Source organism: Mesoplodon mirus (genome assembly GCF_964341445.2).
Source record: "Mesoplodon mirus genome assembly, chromosome: 5".
In the NCBI taxonomy this organism is placed as follows: Eukaryota; Metazoa; Chordata; class Mammalia; order Artiodactyla; family Ziphiidae; genus Mesoplodon; species Mesoplodon mirus.
The window spans coordinates 69212156-69235034 of record NC_138980.1 but is presented as its reverse complement, the minus strand read 5'-3'; the positions used below and the strand labels follow the sequence as shown (position 1 = coordinate 69235034).

The 22879-nt window shown below is 42.4% G+C and overlaps 1 protein-coding gene across 1 annotated transcript in view; it reads right to left on the bottom strand.

The window, feature by feature from the left end:
- KLHL3 (kelch like family member 3) overlaps positions 1 to 19138 on the bottom strand; it is a gene marked incomplete at both ends in the record, with an annotated part of 109948 nt that extends 90810 nt beyond the window's left edge. The window contains 2 exons of the mRNA XM_082621730.1: positions 7282 to 7401; positions 19083 to 19138. Coding sequence (XP_082477856.1) covers positions 7282 to 7401; positions 19083 to 19138 — 176 coding nt within the window. The remainder of the gene's footprint in view (positions 1 to 7281; positions 7402 to 19082) is intronic.
- Between the last annotated feature and the right edge of the window lie 3741 nt (positions 19139 to 22879).

The following is a 22879-nucleotide window of genomic DNA, read 5'->3' as shown; positions in this document are numbered from 1 at the left end:
CTCATTTTGTTACAGATCTCTTTTTTCCCCACAGAGCATCTTGAGGAAATGTTCCTCAGAACAGCCTTGGCAAATGCTGACTTATACAAAAGAGAAGCAGCAGGACTGTTGGAGGAGGTTAAATCCAACTTGATGCTTTTGAGGAAAGATGCAAAAATGTGGCAACTTGCAAAAGAAGGAACAGACATAACAGGATTTTTTTTAGGTATTTAAGAAAAAGAAAAAATGCTAATAATATGAAGTGAGGGTTGGGGGAATTCTGTGTGCATGTCTATTTCCTGAGCTCTACCTTTAAGCAGTTACTACAGTTGGCTAAACCAGGCAGTCTTTTTCCCCCAGTTTTATTGAGCTATAATTGACATATAACATTGTGTAAGTTTAAAGCGTATAATGTGATGATTTGATATATATTGTGAAATAATTACCACAATAAGGTAATACATCTATCATCTCACATAGTTACCATTTACTTTTTGTGGTGAGAACATTTAAGATCTACTCTCTTAGCAACTTTCAAGTATGCAATACAGTACTGCTAACTATAGTCACCACATCGTACATTAGATCCCCAGAACTTATTCCTCTTAAAACTGGAGGTTTGTACCCTCTGACCAACATCTCCCATTTCCCACAACCCCCAGTCCCTGACAACCACTAACCTATTCTCTTTCTGTGAGTTTGGCTTTTTTAGATTTCACATATAAATGAGATCATACAGTCTTTGTCTTTCTCTGTCTGACTTACGTCACTGGATACAATGCCCTCGAGGTTCATCCATGTTGTTGCAAATGACAGGATTTCCTCTTTTTTATGGCTGAATAATATTCCAGTGTGTATATATACCACATCTTCTTCATCCATTCATCCACTGACCAACAGTTAGGTTGTGTTCATGTCTTAGCTACTGTGAATAATGCTGCAATGAACATGGAAGTGCAAATATCTCTTCGAGATGGTGATTTCATTTCCTTCAGATATATGCCCAGAAGTGTGATTGCTACATTGTATAGCAGATCAATTTTTGTTTTGTTTTGTTTATTTAATTTTTGGCTGCATTGGGTCTTTGCTGCTGCATGCGGGTTTCGTCTAGTTGCTGAGAGCAGGGGCTACTCTTTGTTGTGGTGTGCAGGCTTCTCACTGTGGTGGCTTCTCTTGTTGCAGAGCACAGGCTCTAGGCACACGGGCTTCAGTAGTTGTGGCTCGTGGGCTCTAGAGCGCAGGCTCAGTAGTTGTGGTACACAGGCTCAGTTGCTCCGCAGCATGTGGGGTCTTCCCAGACCAGGGCTCAAACCCATGTCCCCTGCAGTAGCAGGCAGATTCTTAACCACTGCACCACCAGGGAAGCCCACAGATCAATTTTTAATTTTTTGAGGAACCTCCATATTGTTTTCTATAGTGGCTGTACCAATTTACTTTCCTACCAATAGCGCACAAGGGTTCCCTTTTCTCCACAGCCTCACAAGCACTTGTTATCTCTTGTGTTTTTTATTTGTTTGTCTGTTTTTGTTTGTTTGATAATAGCCATTCTAACAGGTGTGAGGTGATATCTCATTGTGATTTTGATTTGAATTTCCCTGATGATTAGTGATGTTGATCCCCTTTCCATGCACCTGTTGGCCATTTGGGTATCTTCTTTGCAAAAATGTTTATTGAGGTCCTTTGCCCATTTTTAATCATTTTTTTCTACTGAGTTCTAAGCATTCCTTATATGTTTTGGATATTAACCCTTCATAAGATTTATGGTTTGCCAGTATTTTCTCCCTTTCATAGGTTGCCTTTTCATTTTTTTGATGATTTCCTTTGCTGTGAAGGAGCTTTTCAGTTTGATGAAGTCCCACTTGTTTACTTTTTTCCCCTGTTTTCTTCCAGGAGTTTTATGGTTTCAGGTCTTAACATTTAGGTCTTTAATCCATTTTGAGTTAATTTTTGTGAGTGGTGTAAGATAGGAGTCCAATGTCATTCTTTCACATGTGGATGTCCAGTTATCCTAACACCATTTGATGAAAGACTACCCTTTCCCCATTAAGTATTCTTGGCTCCTCTGTCAAATAGTAGTTGACCAAATACATGTGGGTTTATTTCTGGGCTCTCAATTCTGTTCCACTGGTCTACATGTCTATACCATACTGTTCTGATTACCATAGTTTTGTCATATACAGTCGACCCTTGAACAACATGGGGGTTAGGGGAGCAAACTCCTCCTTCCCCATGCAGTCAAAAATCCACGTATAACTTTTCCATATCCACAATTCCACATCCAGAATTCAACCAACCACAGATAGTGTAGTACAATAGCAGTTAATGAAAAAAATCCAGGTAAGTGGACCCTTGCAGTTCAAACCCATGTTGTTCAAGGGCCAACTGTAGTTTGAAATCAGAGAGTGTGATGTCTCCAAACTTTGCTCTTCTTTTACAAGATTGCTTTGGCTGTTTAGGGTCTTTTGTGGTTCCATACAAATTTTAGGATTGTTTCTTCTATTTCTGTGAAAAATGCCATTGGAATTTTGATAGGGATTGCACTGAATCTACAGATGGCTTTGGGGAGTATGGACATTTTAACAATATTAATTCTCTCAATCCACAAGTATAGGATATCTTTCCATTTATCTGTGTCTCTTCTTCAATCTCTTTCATCAATGTCTTATGGTTTTCAGTGTACAGATCTTTCACCTTCTTGGTTAAATTTATTCCTAATATTTTATTGCTTTGACACTATTGTAAACGAGATTGTTTTATTTCTTTTTCAGATAATTTGTTATTGTATAGAAATGAAACTGACTTTTGTACGTTGATTTTGTATCCTGCAACTTTACCAAATTTGCTTTTAAGTTCTAACAGATTTTGGTGGAGTCTTTTAGGGTTTTTTATATATAGGATCACGTTATCTGCAAACAGAGATGATTTTACTTCTTCCTTTCTAATTTGGATGCCTTTTATTTCTTTTTCTTGCCTAACTGCTCTGGTGAGAACTTCCAGTACTATGTTCAAAAAGAATGGTGAAAGTGGGCACCCTTGTCTTTTTCCTGACCTCAGAGAAAAAGCTTTCAAACTTTCACCATTATGATGTTAGCTGTGGGTTTGTCATACAGGGCTTTTAACATGTTGAGGTATGATCCTTCTATAACCAATTTGTTGGGAGTCTTTTATTATGAAAGGATGTTGAATTTTGCCAAACAGCTTTTCTGCATCTATTGAAAGGATCTTATGATTTTTATCCTTCATTCTATGAATGTGGTGTATCACATTTATTGATTTCATTATCTTGAACCACCCTTGCATCCCAGAGATAAATCTCACTTGATCATGGTATATGATCCTTTTATCAGATCATATTTTACCAGATCACACATATACTGTTTGCTAGAATTTTGTTGAGAATTTTTGCATCAATATTTATCAGGGATATTGGCCTACAGTTTTCTTTTCTTGTAGTGTGCTTAGCTGGCTTTGGTATCAGGGTAATGCTGGTAATGAGTTTAGGAGTATTCCCTCCTCCTCAAGTTTTGGGAAGAGTATGAGAAGGACTAGTGTTAATTATTCTTTGAAAGTTTGGTAGAATTCACCAGTGAAACCATCTGGTCATGCTTTTCTTTGTTGAGAGATTTTTGATTACCAATCCAATCTCCTTAATCATTACTGGTTTGTTCAGATTTTCTACTTCTTGATCCAGTCTTCATAGTTTTTTTTTTTAATTAGTTTCTGCTTTATAACAAAGTGAATCAGTCATACATATACATCTGTTCCCACATCCCTTCCCTCATGCATCTCCCTCCCTCCCACCCTCCCCATCCCACCCCTCCATGCGGTCACAAAGCACCGAGCTGATCTCCCTGTGCTCTGCGGCTGCTTCCCACTATCTATCTACCTTACGTTTGGTAGTGTATATATGTCCATGCCTCTTTAGCTGTGACAAAGCGAAACAGTCTTCATAGTTTTTATGTTTCAAGGAATTTATCCATTTCTTCTAGGTTATCCAATTTGCTGGTATATAATTCTTCATAGTAGCCTCTTGTAATGATTTGTATTTCTGTGATAACAGTTGTAACGTCTCCTTTTTCATTAATAATTGTGAGTCCTCTCTCTTTTTATCTTGGTTAGTTTAGCTAAAGATTTGTCAATTTTGTTTATCTTTTCAAAGCAACAGCTCTTAGTTTCATTGATTTTTTTCCTATTGTCTTTCTAGTCTCTATTTCATTTTATCTAATCTTTATGATTTCTTTCCTTCTGCTAAATTTGAGCTTAGATTGAACTTCTTTTTCTAATTCCTTGAGGTGTAAAGTTAGGTTGTTTATTTGGAGACCTGAAGTCTTAAATCAGAAAAAGGACACAAGCCATACTCAAGGGAACTAAATGAGGAACTTCAACAGTGTCTAGGGAACACAACACAAATTCTTTAGTGACAAAAGAGAATTAGGATTGACTGTTAGCACTGCCCACTGCCTAAAACAACTATGGATGGAGCTTCTAGGAAATCTGGCAGGAAGCCTAATAAAAATTGATCAATAGGGCTTCCCTGGTGGCGCAGTGGTTAAGAATCCGCCTGCCAATGCAGGGGACACGGGTTCGAGCCCTGGTCCGGGAAGATCCCACATGCTGCACAGAAACTAAGCCCATGAGCCACAACTACTGAGCCTGTGCTCTAGAGTCCGCGCACCACAACGAAGAGCAGCCCCCACTTGCCGCAACTAGAGAAAGCCCGTGCGCAGCAACGAAGACCCAACACAGCCAAAAATAAATAAGTTAAAAATTTTTTGATCAGTAGGGCATAAGACAAATCTAATTTAACTTGGTTTTTAATGCCAAAGCCTAGGCCTTGCAGAAAGGAGAAATGAGTAAATGAATATAGAATTTTTGTTTACAAGTAGTTTAAGCCCCTACCCAAAACACACATCTTCAGCTATCTGTGCTTTTGTTCATGCCATTTTCTCTGGCTGGAAGACTTCCCCCTAACCTTACCACTTTTCATTTCTCTAACTCTTTTTTTTTTTTTTTTTTTTTTTTTTTTTTTTTTTGCTGTACGCGGGCCTCTCACTGTTGTGGCCTCTCCCGTTGCGAAGCACAGGCTCCGGACGCACAGGCTCAGCGGCCATGGCTCACGGGCCCAGCCGCTCCGCGGCATATGGGATCCTCCCAGACCGGGGCACGAACCCGTATCCCCTGCATCGGCAGGCGGACTCTCAACCACTGCGCCACCAGGGAGGCCCTCATTTCTCTAACTCTTACTTGTTCTTCAGAATTTAGCTCAAGCATCTTCCCCTTTAGGAAGTGTTCTCCAAAGTTGTGGTTTGACATGCTTGCTTTAACGACACCCTTTAAGAAATTAACAATTATTGCATACCTACTATCTGGTAGGCACCTGATGCAGTTTTCCTTCATAACACCTATTTGCACTGTAGAAAGACCATCTTCATTGACTTATTATCATTTTTTACCTTGTACCCTCACCCACGCATCCCAGAGCCTAGCCAGTATGTCTGGGCAGCTTTGGTGGATAACTCAGAACTCCTATGAAGTACAAGGTGCTAGAGATTAAAATGATTCAGAAGTTGCCCCTGCCCTCAGGGAGAGCATGAACTACAAAGAGGGTATAAACAGTTACAACTCACAACAGGATGAAATATGCAGTAAATAATGGCATGGGCACAAGAGAAACATGAAAAGATGCTCAACATCATTAATTATTAGAGAAATGCAAATCAAAACTACAATGAGGCATCACTTCACACCAGTCAAAATGGCCATCATCAAGAAATCTACAAATAATAAATGCTGGAGAGGGTGTGGAGAAAAGGGAACCCTCCTACACTGTTGGTGGTAATGTAAATTGGTGCAGCCACTACGGAGAACAGTATGAAATTTCCTTAAAAAAATAAAAATAGAACTACCATATGATCCAGCAATCCCACTCCTGGGCAAATATCTGGAAAAAATGAAAACTCTAATTCAAAAAGATACATGCACCCCAATGTTCACTGCAGCACTATTTACAATAGCCAAGATATGGAAGCAACCTAAATGTCCACTGACAGATGAAGGGATAAAGAAGATATGGTGTATATATATACAATATATAAATGATATATATATATACACCATCGTTTTTTACATATATATATATATATAAAATGGAATACTACTCAACCATAAAAAAGAATGAAATAATGCCATTTGAAGCAACATGGATGGACCTAGAGATTATCATACTAAGTGAAGTAAGTCAGACAGAGAAAGATAAATATCACATGATATCACTTATATGTGGAATCTAAACTAATGATTCACATGAACTTATTTACAAAAGAGAAATAGACTCACAGGCATAGAAAACAAACTTATGCTTACCAAAGGGCAAAGGGTGGGGGAGAGACAAATTAGGAGTTTGGGATTAACAGATACATACTACTATATACAAAATAGATAAACAAGATGTACTGTACAGCACATGGAACTATATTCAATATCTTGTAATAATCTATAATGGAAAAGAATCTGAAAAAGAATGTATATATATATATATAACTGCATCACTTTGCTGTACACCTGAAACTATCACAACATTGTAAATCAACTGTATTTCAATAAAAAAGATAACAAATAATGCCATGGGCAAAGGAAGCTTCTGAGCTCTCTGATAAAGAAGAGATTGTATGCACAGCCTCCGTACAGAAAAACATGTTCAGTGCCCTGAACCTGTCTTGCAAAAAAGCTCAGCAAACATGCACATTGGCCTTACAAACAGCCTGCGCACCCCTCACTGTTTAGCTCAGTGAGGATGAGTGCTTCTGCATTTCATTTCTTTCTTTATAGAGTTATACTGCATTTTAGAAGCTAGGTATTCTTCCGTTCATGTGGTTGTCTTGACAAAGACAAAAGTTCAGACCAAAGCATGAGAGAGGGAGGCCCAAAGAAAATGTCTGGCATCCACAATCGTTAATCTGCAATTGTATGTAGGTGTTGCAATCATTCTATTACTGGCCTTCATGCAGCTGGTTCGGTTGGAAGTCAAGTTTATGAACAGAACTGCTGTAACCATAATGGATTTTTTCCCCAGTGATTAAGCACTGAAACAATAGTTGTTAAATAAACACAAAGGAAAGAGAGAGATTTGAGGAAGCCATTCTGTCTCTATCAGAGTTTGAAAGGGAAAGCCAAGTGACTAGTGTGGGTGAGGAAGAGTCAGACTTCACTAGTTGGTGGTGTTCTGACCTCTGTTCTCAGTCCCTGATGACGCTCACCCAGCAAGTTCCTTCCAAAAGGGCACGAGCAAAATAGGAAAAGTACCTCCGCAGTTCATTCATAACCTTGAACGCCTTCCCCATGTGGGCAGGGTTGACAGTGATCGTCCTCTGGTTCTTTTCGTCATCCCCAGCCTGTATTGGGGGCTGGGAGCTCAGCTTGATGCTGTGAACAGGAAGGGAGTGGGAAGGGAAAGAGAGGATCACATGTTGGTAAACTCGTTCATCCAACTGCCACAAACCCATGCATTTGCCCACCCACCAGGAGCATCTCTGTCAGCCTGTTCTCTTCACCACAGACCCAGCAGGGAAGGAAATCACTGGGTCAGGAATTTCTGCAGGATCTTCCAGTGCAAAATGCACCCCTCAGAAAATGCACCCCTCAGATCCGAGCTCAGCTTCTTCCATCAAGCACAGGTGTAACTTTGTGGGAGGTCCTTATCCTCCATCTCTCCATCCCTAAAAGGGTAGGGGGTGAGGGGAGTTTAAGCACTATACCACTCACTTCACAGGGATGTTGGTTCATTCAACGAACATTTAAAGGAGTTTACTATGTGCCAAGCACTGTATTTAAATTCAAGAGAAACACAACAATAAGGAAATCACAGACCTTGCTTTCACAAAGCTTAGAGTTCAGTGACAGAGAAAGCCAGGTAAACATTTCTCAGAAGCACAAAGGATAGGCAACTATCCCAGTGCTGGCAGGTTGAGGAAAAACTTACTAGAAGTTGAGGAAAAACAGAAGTCTTAAAGGAGAGCAGAAATTAGCCAGGTAAAAAGGAAGATGGGAAACAGCAGAGGAAACAATATGAACAAAGACCCAGAGAAAAGGAGTCAAGTATGTTCAAAGCACTGGAAGTTCAGTAAAACTAAAGGAGAGTATCAAGAGAAAAGCCTAGAAGACTGAGCGGTCTTTTAAGTGTCATAAACAAAGCTAAGGAGTTTGGATTTCATTCTAAACAATAAGAAGCCATCAGAGTTTTAAGAAAAGAAGTGGAGCAGGAAGTAGGTGAACACATTTGTGCTTTAAAAAGGTCACATTGGGCTTCCCTGGTGGCGCAGTGGTTGAGAGTCCGCCTGCCGATGCAGGGGACGCGGGTTCGTGCCCCTGTCCGGGAGGATCCCACATGCCGCGGAGCGGCTGGGCCCGTGAGCCATGGCCGCTGGGCCTGCGCGTCCAGAGCCTGTGCTCCGCAACGGGAGGGGCCACAACAGTGAGAGGCCCGCATAATGCAAAAAAAAAAAAAAAAAAAAAAAAAAAAAGGTCACATTGGCTACAGCGTGGAGAACAGTGGCACAAGAGTGAAAGCTTTGGCGAAACCATAATCCCATAGAAAGACAAGGGATTGTGATTGTTATAAAAAGACTAGCTATGTGGCCTAAATGAGCAGGTGGTGACTAGCAAGAGCCACCCGTAATCTCAAAGACCTCTATAACAAAGACAAAACACTCAAATTCCTATGGGATGCCAGCTAGATGCCCAATCACTCCTGAGCAACAAGTCTCAACTTGATGGTGGGGTGGGAAAGAAGAATCCAAAAAATGAGCAAGGAAAGGAACTTCTCCAAACTGATAAAACTATTCAGCTCCAAGTCAAGTCCAGGACATTGGAGTTATGTCTCTTTGGACCAGGTTAAGCTCTGCTTTGCTAGTAGAAAAACAGAACCTTCTCCACTTGTGTAGATTTGGGGACCCACAGTTCACTCCAACTCTAAGACACTGAGAGTGGCTTCCTTTGTCTTCCCTTAGTGCCTCCGTTGATGCTACCACCTAGTCTTGCAAACTGGCTCAAGATAGGCGTTGCTATGGTTAAGAGACCTGAGAGTCTCTCTCGATTTCACACTGGGATTGGTAACCACTGGAACATTCCAATATAACCAGCATGCCAGACCCACAGCTTGTCTGACCAGGACAGATGCCTCTTCTGGCTTCCTTCCCACTTTCACTTCAGCATGAAAATGTAAGCTACAGACCTCTGAACTCGGGGACTGCCTGCATTCAGGGTGCAAAGAAGTTAGCTGAGCATAGTATGATAAATATCAAGATAGATGACTAGAATCATGTGTTTAAAAAGGTGAAGAAAATCTCAAAACAGAGAATGTTATCAAGGAAGGGGAGAACACAGTAAAGATAAAAACCTTCCTATTAAAAATCCCACAAGTATAATTTATTTTGTAGTTAGTGTCCTTCCCTACTCCATGCCAGACAGATATAAATTTCTATTTTATATCAAAGGTTTAATATTTTTGCTTTTGATATTTAAGCCCTTATTTTATCTGATGTTGATTTTTATGTCAGTATATTAAATATGGATCTAATTTTTTCCTGTAAGTTCCATTTATTGAATACTTCTTTTTCCCACTCACCTGTTATGCCACCTTTAGTCATATATCACAGAATGTTGAACATAAAGTGTGCTAATGAATATTCTTGTCATCTTCCTGATTTTAAAAAAGATGTTTGTAGTGTTTCCTCACTGTGTGTTAATTTTAGGATTTCTGCAGATGGCCTTTATCAAATTAAGAAAACTCCCTTGTGTCTTATTTTTTAATCATAAAGTTAAACTGAATTTTATCAAATGTTTTTGTGAATCTAATGAGATGATTATACAGATTTTTCCCTTTAATCTTTCAATGTCGTATATGACATATATTTTCTAATACTACACTATACTTGCATTCCTAGAGTAAATTTACAAACTGTAGAACACTGCACATATATTCATTATAAATGTTGTCTTCAAACTGTAGAGAGACTTAAAAAGACAGGAAGAGAAAACATAATCTGGTACTGATCAGGAACAACTGAAGGTTTCTGACAGAGAACTAAAAAGATTAGAGCTCATAAAAGCCCAGGGGACAGAAATTATTCGTTCTATTTTACATATATGGAAGAGACGTAGACCAAATAGAGCCATTTTGGAAGCACTGACAACAACCTCCACTGTGACTAGTAACTGGGAAGCTTGCTCTCCTTTGTTTTGTTGTACTTTGCACTTTCCAGACTTCCAGAATGGTCCAGTGAGTTAAGTTTTGCCTCCTCTATGAAGCCCTTTGAATACTTCAGTCCTAAGTGATCTCTGCCTTCTCTAAACCACTGTAGTATTTATGGCCTGTAACTCAGTTGGCACATAGAATACTGACTTGTGTTTGAGTACCTTTTCATAGCACATAGTTAGCCACCCAGCCCCCTCATGCTAGATTCGACATTCCTGCTGAGCAAGGACTATGTGTCCAAGGACTCTCATACGGCCTAGCCTTCCCAGCATAGGGCCATGCCCACAGCAGGTCTTCATTACATCGTTCTCATCAATGAACTCTGATCTGAAGACCTCTCACTGCCCCCAGAGTGGTAGAGAGCACAGCAGAAAGGGATGGTCTGCCCCAACCATTGCCCCCAACCCAACAATTTAAAAAAATGAAAGTAGAGCTGGTCTTCAGAGTTAAACTATGAATCAATACACATAAACTATTAATTATAGAAGTTATACATAAAAATACATAAACTCTAAACATCAGGCCCTCTTCATGGTACGCCACCTCCCACAGCCTTTTCTCCCACCCTCCCCTCCCCTCTAAAGTCCAGAGTCATATATCCCGTGTCTGAATTGACTCCCCTACTTAGATTATTCACAGTAACTTACACTTAACTCATGCTCCCCACCCTCCCTCAAGCCTACTCTTCTATCTATATTCTCGATCCCAGAGGTATAACCAACTACCCACTCACCTATCCAAGAAACTGGGATATCCAAATCCTTGATATCTTCTTCCCTCCCTCTCTCTCTCTCACTTCACATATAACCACAAGTCCCATCAGTCCTAGGTCCTTTACTATCTCTCCACTCCATTCCCTTCTCACGGTCACTGCTACCACGACTTCAGTCCAGGCCCTCAAGATCTCTCACCTGGCTTACTACGGTAACTTCCACACAGACTCCAGAATGATCTTTACAGAATGTCATTGTGTGCATGGCACGTTCTACGTGAAAGCTCTCACTGATTCCTCACTGCATCCAGAATAAGTCTCAGAGACCCAGCCTGGCCCTGCATAATCTCATCGTTGTTCTGAAGACTTCTTGTTACTGAGGTACTAAAATACTCACAATTGCCTTAATAAACCAGGCTCTTTTGCCCTATCCCCACCCACTGTCCCCTATGTCTAGCTCATTCCCATCAGCGCTTCAGACTTCTTGCTGAAGGTCTTCTCCATCATCCTCCACTACACTGGACTAACTTCCCCTCTTCTGTGTTCCCGCAGTACTCTGTGCTTCTCTCTGTATTATACTGTAGTGACCTCTTACTTCTCTGTCTCCTCTTACTCCTCTTACTTCTTCTCTCCCCCACAGAGTGTGTGCTGGTAAATGTGTAACAGCTGGTTACAAAGAAGGGGGCCCTGATTTGTAATATTTGCCAATTTCCTTGGTGTAAATACCTCCACCATGGCAGATTTCAAGCCACCAATGGGATCTCACTGAACACACGGATTGGGAAGAGATGTGCATTGTAACACCATATAGTACTTCCACTACACAAGTATAATAGACATAATCTAAAGGGCATAGATATTAGCAAAATAATTAGAAAGTGATGAGTCTTTACTACACTTGTTTTTAATATAATTTATTAGTAAGTTACATAATATAATTTTTAATAAGGGCTGTATTTAATAACTGACTCACAAAATTCTTAAAAATTTAACAAGCAGCTCTGGCAAGTGGGTGAGTGCTGGCTCTTGCACACCACTGCCCACCCTAGATTTTGAGCTCCATGAGAACCAGGATGGTGCCTTATTTCCCTCTATAGTCTTAGCCTCTAGCACATGGCATGTGCTCAATAAATGATTACTGAGTAACTGAATGGATGGATAAGTAAATGAGGTATAACGGTCAATTATTCCATCTTTCCTCACATCCCCTCATTAAAATAATTATAGCTTTATCCCTCTCAACTTCCCCCACCCTCCTCCCCATAGGAGGTACTGGGGGGAGGGGAGGGGCATTCTTAGCCAGTCTAGTCCCCTGCATTGGTGATACAGTATCAGGAGGATGTGGAGGCGGGTGGAGAAGAGAAAGCCAGACTCAACTAGAGTAGAAGGAAGAAAGCAAGAAGGGTTGCTGCTTACTGTGTCAGTTCTTAGGCTCTTTCCATCACTAAGGAAAATCCAGGCAATAAATGGAAAGGAAAGGACAGTAGAAGGCATGTCAGCAAAGCAGGACACATAAAAACCTCTGAGCATCCAATTGTGCAGAAGTGTTTGGGGGATGTGCGAAACGAGGAGCTCCAGAGCATCCAGGGTGTGAGAGAATGGGGAGGAGAGGAAATGGGAGTCTAAGAAACGCTGCTGAGGGTTAAAGACTGCATCCCCACTACAAGTCTTCAAGAGATGCAAATAAAGTTCAGGCAGCGTGGGCCACACACACAGAGCCCAAGCACATTATGGTCAGGCTATAGATGAGACAGAATAAAGAGAGTCGAAGTCACCTAAAGAGGGCAGCACAACTCTGAGTCGGAGTTAAGACTATGCCGAATGCATTAAAATCCCTCAACAAAAGTGTCCTTTAGAAAGGGAAATCGAAAAAAAAGAATCAGACTGAGAAAGCCCTTGGTCCAGCTCATCCAACACTATCTATGAAAGATATGATTTAATCATCAGACAATCATTTGGTTCAGCCTCAGGTCAGATCCCTGTTGTGGAACTTGAAACCTATAAACACTCAAACGCCCTAACTCAGTCCCCAGCTCGCAATGGAGCCGCTTGATCAAGTTGGCCTCCCCCATGGTTCTCCTTCAGGAAGCAAGAAAGTGGTAGCAGGCCCTCAGGAACATTGTGCCAGTAATACTTTTCATCGCAAATTAATAAAAGGACACTCTGACTGCTGTACCTCAGTCATGATGAGTTCATCAGCATGACTCCACTTCCCCAAGTCTGGGCAGCAAAGGAAACTGACAAGCGAGGATTTCAGAACCTACCAGGCTCTGGGCAAACTGCAGATCTAGCTTATTTCTCAATCCTATTAAGTTCAAGGCCAAAATGACCAAATTTAGATTTCTGCATCTGGATGAATGAAGGACCTGGCACTTGAAGATACCCAGGCTGCAGGATTCAGGGTGTGATGGTGCAGTCCTGTCATCAAGAAACACCCCCTACACACAGGCTGCTATAGAGCTCCATATTCTCCTACACTTTCACAGTGCCACCTCAGTTCACAGCATCAGCTGATTCCCGGCAACAGGACACATGGACACAGGGAAGATATGTTTCAGTAGGCTACAGCTCCTGGGTAACGGTAACAGTTAACATTTACTGAAAGCTTACTTTACCTCTACTATCTCATTTTATCTTCAGAACAACCCTATGAGGTATTATCTCCTGAGACACTGAGATAAAACTTGTCCAAAAGTCCCACATAACTACTAAGTAGAGAACTGACACTCAAACCCAGGTCTGACTCCAGGGCCTATGCTCTTAATAGCAACGTCCACTGACTTGGGATAATGTCCACAGCCCATCGGCCAATGGGGGCTCAATCCTTATGATCCACTCTCTGAGGTTCTTCATGGTATGGCCAAACCAGGCTAAATGAAAAAGTCTGAATCCCCTAGGACCTGTGACATAGCACTGTTTCACTCCACTGATTGTGGGGAACTGCATTATGTACGGGAGTTGATATTGTTAATTATACAGAACTTAGAATTTCCACACAAGCCCATCATGATGCATCAAAGCTGGCCAGCAGCTGCTGCCATTCTTATAATGTGCTCCTTCATAAACAAGCTCAAGAGCAGGTATGTTACTAATCACATTCCTAACAGTCCAATTCACAGATAGCTTCCTTCAAAACCAAGGGGGAAATCTCTTAAGCGGGCTGCATAAAAAATGTAAAACATAAGAGAAACACTTGAGTTCGGACAGATAGAATGAGACAAGGAGAGAGAAAGGCTAAAAGAAAACACAGCCTCATTATGTGGCATTTTTGGAAGCTAAGCTTCTATTTGGTTTGACTAGGAGAGCTGAGCTCTTCCATGTGTGTGGTTTTGATACAGACTACAATAGACTTTCACAAGTTAAAAAGAAAAGTCCAGGAAAGTTGGGCTGAGAGTCTGAAAATCCTTTTAAATTATAAAAAGTTACAGATTTCTAACTTGACAACCATTGAACTTATTTGATAGGGAAAATAATATTTAAGAACAAAACATGTTCTAGTTATTTTTTACATAGTGCATTAATGCTTTTTTAAGTCTAACCTAGTTTTAGGGTTTACCCAGATTTGAAAAAAATTAGGTCATTCTACAATGGCAAATTTCATCAAATAAAACACTTGCTTTAGAAAACTTACCCCAAAATGTTCTTGTCTGGATGTGTCTTAACAATCTAAAACGTAGCAAGAAGCAGAAGCCTAAAAATCCAAATCTGGGTGTGGGGAAATCAAGAGGTTTCTTTCAACTGACTTTGTTTTCTTGCAGTTGAAAACCTTGCTTCACCAAAAGGTATTTCCAAAATGGAAAATTTGGTTTCATTTATCATGGTTGAAATGCACATATGCTTCAGGCAGCAGTGATGCCGAAAAATTTCTACAGAAGTTTCCACCCATGCCTTCTAGGGGTGGGAGAGGGCCGAGAGGAAAAGAGAAAGGCTAGGATACTGAACATTTGCTCTTCCCTAGGTCTTGCCAGTGTTACACCTGGCACTGCAAAACTCAGCGTTTGGAGAGCATTGGCTGTGTATGTCACGTTCTTTCAAAAAATATGCTCTATCTGCTCCTGATCAAGAATGGAAAGATAAGTTCTTGGAGTTCCAGGAGCAGGCTCTCCTCCATAAGGACGAGCCATTCTCCCTCTGAGGACTGCTCACACAAGTTCACGGCACACTGCTGGGCACACAATGCCCCTCACAATCAGGGGCATCCCGATGCTTCTGATGAAGAAAACCACCACAATTTTAAGAAAAATAGACAACCAACTTCCCCTTTTTGTGATGCTTCTTCCAAAAGATGTGGTTCTCTGCAATTCTTGTGGATATGCCAGAGACTTTGCCTGTAAATTTTTGTAACTGTGGTAAAATATACGTAACTTGAAATTTACCATTTTAACCATTTTAAAGAGTGTAATTCAGAGGCTTTAAGTACATTTATGTTCTTGTGCAACCATGCATTTCCAGAACTTTTTCATTTCCCCAAATTGAAACTCCATGCCCATTAAGCAATAACTCCCCATTTTTCTCTCTCCCCAGCCCCTGGCAACCACCATTCTACTTTCTGCCTCTATGAATCTGACCATTCTAGGTACCTCATATAAGTTGGGAATTTATTGTAATCCATCCACAAGGCTGATTTCCAGAACTTAAATTAAGTCCCAGTAGCCAGAGCTACTGTCATTTTCCATGTCTATCTGCTCTATACACACACACACACACACACACACACACACACGATTTACCACTGTAGTGGCTGAGAGCTGGAGACCCTTTTCCTATGCAAAATAGAAGACAAAGTCATCTTCCTCTGACTGATCAAGGCACAATGAGTCTTCACAGAGGGAGATGGGAAACTTGGCATCAGAAGGTCCTGTAGAGAGCTGGAGCGCTTAGGGGATACTGCAAAGGTGAGTGTAAATTCACAGTTTCTTCTTAAGATTTTGGCCTGAACTAGGAGTATCCAGTTCATGGTTCCAAACCACAAAAGCATCCAGATGCCTCAGGGTGTCTATAAAAAGGAGGACTAAGGTAGGTGCTGGTGAATCCTACAAGAGGAAGTGCCACGCCCTGTGTGGTATCTTACTGTGAGGAGACAAGTTTAGGCGGATGGGAGATGATGACCTGATAAGATCTCTCTAATTTTCTCATGGGAATGGTCCCACAAAATCTTCTTTGGATTGTAAATATAGGAAGGCCCTAAAATAAGCCCTGGGTACTATCCAAGCACAAACCATGGAGTACAACAGGGCAATAGATGGACACCAACAATAACAGCAGCTACCATTTACTGAGTACTCACACTGTGCCTGAAACACTTACTAGGTGCTTTATCTAAATTGCCTCCTTTGATCTTCACAACAACTCTATGAGATGTGGAAACTGTCCCTCTACACTGAAAAGAAAAATTAATTCTGAAAAAATGTGACACACTCAAGGTCATACAGTTTATGAAATAGATTTACTGCAAGCTTATGCTACCCCAAAGCCCATGATTTTCGTACCCTCATGACAAAGAAAGAAAATTGTTCATTAGAAATCTCTAGGCTGAACATTTTTAATGCTTAAAAACAGCCCCAATTAAGCTTCAGCGGGTTAAGTGTGGAAGAACCAGACTCAGGATCCCTCCAGTCCCCAGAGGTCTGACATGTGATCCTAGGCCAGTCACTCAGCTTCTCTGGCCCTGAGTTTCCCAGGGTACTTGTGAAACAAGGCTACTTCCCCCTCTTCTGCCCCCACCTCAAAGCATTCCATGGGGTCAATTACCCGTGCTGAGATAATAAGGCTGATATCCAAGGATGAACCTATTGGCCAGAGGTTTCAATCGCCTCTCTCATGAGCTTCCTTTTTAGTTATCAGAGCGTCCCACAAAAGTTATCAGCTAATCAGCAAATAATTATCTAACACCTACTATGTGTGCAGCCACACAGTAGTTAATGTGGAGAATTCAGAGATATAGGCAGCATCCTTGCCCTTGAGGACCTATCTCCCAGTTTGGGGACTTATATGAAACAAAAGCACAGAAACAACTTGTGGGTGGGCCTATTATTCAGTACCCAACTATGGAATTGGAATTAGGAAGAACATCTGCCAGAACCAGAAAAGCTTAGGTTTCCAAGACAAAGTGGAATTTTAAAACAGCCTTGATAGATGAATAACTTTTGGAAAGGTAGAAGCAAAAGGCATTCCAGGCAAAAACAAACTCTGGAAGCTAAGGATCTGAGACTGGATGAAGTACTGTACAGGATGGGTGATCACAAAAGAGACCCACAGATCTCTTGGTAGCGGTATGGGTGAGCAGTGGGAATGGAGACTGGAGCCAGATTTCACAAGACTTGAATGCCTGGCAGGGTAAGCTGGTCTTGGAGTGGGAACAAAAGGTAGTGAGCTTGGTGACCTGGTGAACACTGGAAGCTGCAAGGTTTCGATTTCTCTGCCTTTGATAGGAAAAACTAAAAGAACATGTGTAAAAACTAGGTGTCGTAATGCCAAAGACGTCAGCCATCCCAGTTGAGAGGCACCAGAGTGTTGAAGAACAAGAGAGCTCCTGGGGGCAAGGACTCATTACATTTCTGAACACAGAACTGAGAACACAATAAGTACCCCAAAATGCTTGGGAAGCAGTACTTTGATCTGCTGCTGCTAGTTTGAAATGGACCTTTCAGCCCCAATATGTAAGCAAATCTAGAATCTCTAAACCTCCATTCACATCACTGCTGCCCTCTGTTGGCTACCAGACCAATAAGAGAAGGTGTAGGGACACTGTGCACCTCTGTCCCAAGGAAGCAGGCTTTCAGATGCTCTGTCGGCCAGTGGCCACACAGAGTCCAACGCTAAGCTCCTGTTGCAAAGGGCACTCAAGGAGAGGCTGTACCAGCACCACACTCAGTCTAAAATGTCCCAATCTCTTCCTGGGAGTCACATCAAGAAACACAATCCCTGGGGGCCTCTTCAGACAAGAGGACACCAAACAATCATGCCAATTCTAATGGGGTCTAGAGATGTTTAATGACATCATTCTGCCCCATGAGATGGGGCAAGATTTGGGACAATCCATGCAAAAGAAAGTGTACTGAGGTGCTCTCCAGACAGTGCTGACTTAGTGTAACCTGTTTTCATTTAACCAGCTGGTTACCATCTGAATCAAACTGGCAACTCAGAGCAGCAGCCCTCCCTCCTCTGCTGTCCACTGCCATGGCCTGACCGCTCTTGCAGTCTTCTCACCTCAAGGAAAATGGCAAGCCTTGTTCTCTACCAGCCGCAGACCCACAGAATGAAGAGGGGACGTTTTAGCATACAGAGGAATGACCCGCCCCTGCACCACACTGAGCACCTTCACGATGAAAGAATCAGATCCTCAGATAACAGCTTAAAATTTATTAAAATGCATGTGCCTGCCAGGAAACAATCCCTCGCTAGTTAGATCCAGCTCAACAGAAATACTTAAATTCCCATCTGTTAATTTCTATTTCATAAAGAAACCCCTGATGGAAGGAGCAAGTTTCTCTAAAGAATATAACTTCCAGTATAATTTGTAAACTTTTCAATGCAAATGGAAGTCAGTTCAGAGCAAGTGTCACCTGAATGGATTTCTCTCCTTCTCACTTGAACTTGTGTGTGTATACAGGTACACACACACACACACACACACACACACACACACACAGTTAGGAAAGACATCAGCCTGGCGTGCGTGTTGACAACTTGAGCACTTCAGAGTGAAAATGCAAGTACTCTGTGTCAGACCAGCCCTGCTATGATATCAAAAACCCCCCACCAAAGAAAAACCACCCTGGGAAAGTAGCCAGGAAAGGGAGACGCCTCCTTGAAACAGCCTGATTCTGCCCATGCTGAAACTATTCCCGAACACCGGCCAGGAAGTCCCTTCTTTCAGGGTGCTCCGCTGCCCAGCAAACCCAGACCTGCCTCTGTGGAAGCCAGATCTCTGGGGAAAGGGGCTTTCCTGCTCTGACTCTGCTGCCCGCTGGGATCCATCAGTGACCAAGTCTTCCAACCCTGTCTAACCAATGCCAACGCAAAGCTGGTGGCTGCACCGTGAGCGCACACAAACACACACACACACACACACACACACGTACACACTCAGGCGCGCGCACGCGCGTGCGTGCACGCACACACTTATACATAACATACCTTTCACCGTCCATTGTGTGAGGCCCAGCCAGGGTGGCAGCCGCTGAGCTGTGCATGCACTGGAGGATCCTAGCCCTGTTCTCGGTTCTCCCAGCCAACCAGCGGGAGATCTGATCAGCAACAGTGATTCAGCATGGCTGCAAATGAAGCCTCCTCCCCTCTTGATCCTCCTTCCTCTGACTTACTCGCAGCAGCTTCTACCGCAGAAGCAGCAGCAGCAGAAAATGTCTTACCCAGAGCTCCCTGCAGCCCTTTCAGCTGCTAAAAGCAGCAACCCACTTGCTCCCCCTCCCCCACAGGCTTGCTGCTTCTCCGTCTCCTAGGAACAGCGCAGCGCCAGCAACCCAAGTACAGTGCCACCTTTCCAGCCGCTTCCACATCTGCCCAGGCAACCCCAGCCCAGGCGACTAGCCCACCCCAGTGCCTCCTGCCTCCTCTGCCTAGACTGCAAAGACTCAGGCAGTTCCTCACTAGCCCAAGAAATACGGGCCCCCACCTCCTCCCCTGCCCCCATAGACTACGAGTCCGTCTGCCTGGTCAGATTGCTGGAATGAGGAGGCCCCTCTGTGGTTTACAGAGGACTTTATCCACCTGGGGAAATTGACTTGTAGGTCACAGCTCATTTTCCAATTCCTCCTCCCAAAATCTACAGCAGCTCTGAGAGTCTGATAGATGGAGAGAAGTTAGGGCAAAAGAGCCTGATAGAACTGAGAAGAATGCAGAAAGAAATTAGAAAAAGGGAACTGAAACAAATGCTATTTTACTACAAGAGGCTAAACTGCAGTAAAACCACCACAATGGTACCACGTATATTTATTTCCCCAGGCCATACCAAAAGACCACAAGTTCTATAGCACAACCCTAAAATACCTTCTTAAAGTCTGTCATGTTGAAATTTGACTTAAGCTGTGGCTCCAACCAGTAAGTCTCCCACTGAATCCCTATCTGCAGCCAAAGATCTCTCGCACCCTGTAATCTCTAGTTGCTGAGCCTCAATTTTGACCCACCTAATGCAAACACATAATCCTGGGGCACGCTGGAGGCCAGTCTGTACCTCATAGCCACAGTCAAGGGACATAGAGGAAATGGGGGCAATCAGCCACTGGTGTTTGTTTAGCCACAAAAATGGGTTAAGAAGCTTCCTTGATGCCTCAGAAAAATCATACATGAGCATCTATATTCTGGGAATTTTCTGGGTCACATCTGTGCTTTTCAGGACCCTTACTACCACTAGCTGGTTGAGTGACTTTCAGTAAGTCTTTTCTCCACTCTGGACCTCAGCCCCTCATCCATAACATAGGGTCAGACTCTAGAGTCCCTTTTGGCTCTAAAATCACATGATGCTAAAAATGTCTTAAATGTTCCATTTTTCTCCTCATTAGAGTAATCTGTAAGATTGTTTAAGAAGAAATTTTTACCAGACTCCAATGTTTTGAGGGGGCTTCAGGGAGGATAACGTTATGTATGTGAAACTATGTGGGATGCTTAATAGACCTATTATAGTTATAATTTTGACCTGATAAATGTCTTCACTGCCAGAAAGCCCTGAAACCACAGGGAGGGAGGCTGGACACTGAGGTAACAGAAACTAAGAGTAATTTAAACTTTATACAGCCTCCTGAACTCAAAGTGGCTAACGTGTTACTCTTAAAAATAACCCCCCACCCTTGACACCGCAGTGTCCTCTTAGATGAGGCCATTGGGCCACTACCCAAACTCATTCTTTCTCAAGTGAGAAGAGGCTCGGGTGATTTTATTTACAACGTACAGCACTGTATCACAACTGCTTCCTTTCACAACAATACCACTCCTATCTTTCTCCCTCTGCCCCTTCCTCTTCTAATCAGCCTTGTGGCGCTGCTCCAGATATTTCCTCTTGAGGTGAATCACAGGGACCAGAAGCTGAACATCACAAATAAGGAAACTGAATCCCAGAATCCGTGCCAGAGTGCAGACATCCACCAGGAAGATGAGTGGGTGATTCATAAAAGGGACACGAGAATGAGTCTCTCACAACTTCATACCCTCATTCACAACTTCACCATATAGGAAAGGACGGGGTGGGAGGGGGGAGACTCCCCTGGTGTCCAGTGGTAAAGAATCCACCTTCCAATGCAGGGGATGTGGGTTCAATCCCTAGTCAGGGAACAAAGATCCCACATGCTGCAGGGCAACTAAGCCCACATGCCACAACTACTGAGTTCGCGCACCTCAACAAGAGAGCCCACGTGCCCTGGAGCCTGCGCGCCACAACTAGAGAGAGAAAACCCTCACACCATAACTAGAGAGAAGCCTGTGCACCACAACTAGAGAGACACCCAAGCAGACCGCGGGCTATAAGGAAAAAAAGATCCCACATGCCTCAGTAAAGATCCCATGTGCGGCAACTAAGACCCAACGCAGCCAAAAAAAAGTAATAATAAGGAAAATAAATAAATTAAATAAATAAATATTTTTAAATAAATAAATAAATAATCCTGTTTATTTAAAAAAAAGTGGGGTGGTGGGGGGAGAACTGTTACATCTAACAAACCAGAGAGAAAATTTTTAAAGATCAGAAAATACTGAAGGGCTGAGCATATTCAGGTTTCAACATACAACTATTGAGAGCCAGTATAAAATGTTTACACAATTTCCTTTGCAACCTACTTTTGCCAAGCTAACCAACGTCACTACAACGTATACATTGAAACCACAGTGCTACCACCTGCTCACTTTATTCCCCATTCTATCCATGAGAGGTAAGCTGAACAGAGACTACCTAGAGAAGGACATTGAGAAAAGAAAGGCAAAACCAGGGCCAGAGCTGAACCAAGAATCAAAGTCTCCAGACTCCTGGCGCAAAGCTGCCACCCAAATCTTCTCTACTATCAGAGCTACACTTTACACTTCCTACATTATTATCCAAGTGTTCTCTGGGCCACAGCCTGAACCTGCTTGCTATAGGCTAACTTTCCTAACTGGACTTCAGATTAAGGAGAGTCACTATTGGATTCTTGCAGTGGAGGAAAGTCAAAGGAACCAAAGTAATCTCTACCTGGAGGAAGAGGTCCCATCCTTGGAATTCCCAACTGTAGTGTCTCACCTCCTTGCTAGCCCTCCTCCCCATACCCAAAGCTTCTCCCACAGCTTACCAATAGTACTCACCTCTCCATCCCAGAGCAATTTACCCAGCCATGTACACCAACTTTGTTCAGCATCCTCCAGCTCTCTGTGGCTGAGGAAGAAACCATGTGAGGAGAAAAAACGTTTAAGTGGGTTTGGTCTAGAGTTCTCTTCTCCACACCCCATCTCTCCACAAGGAGCCTGTACAGCACAACTTATCTGGAGGTAGCAAGGCCCATCATTCTTCCTTCTAAGTGCCTTTTTCTTCTTTTCTTGCTTTTATCCTGCTTCTCTAGAGCCTCAGTTCCTCACATGCACAGGCACCATAACACATACAGTAGCCCCACACCTAGCTGTGCATCAGAACCATCTGCCCAGAGGGTTAAAATTGTAGGCATCAGAGGATCAAAAGATGCAAGGAAACTTTTCAGGGTTATGGAAGTGTCCCATATCTTGACTGTGATGATACTTACACAATTGTATACAACTACTACATTTTATCAAACTAGACACTTAAGTGGGTGAATTTTATTTTATGTAAATTATACCTCAATAAATCTGGGAGAAAGAAAATACTACAGTACCAGGGTCTACCACACATCTACAGAATTGGGGCCCAAGGAGCAGGAATTTTAGTGAACTTCATAGGTGACTCTAATGCACAGCTAAATGGAAAGATCACAAAGAAAAGA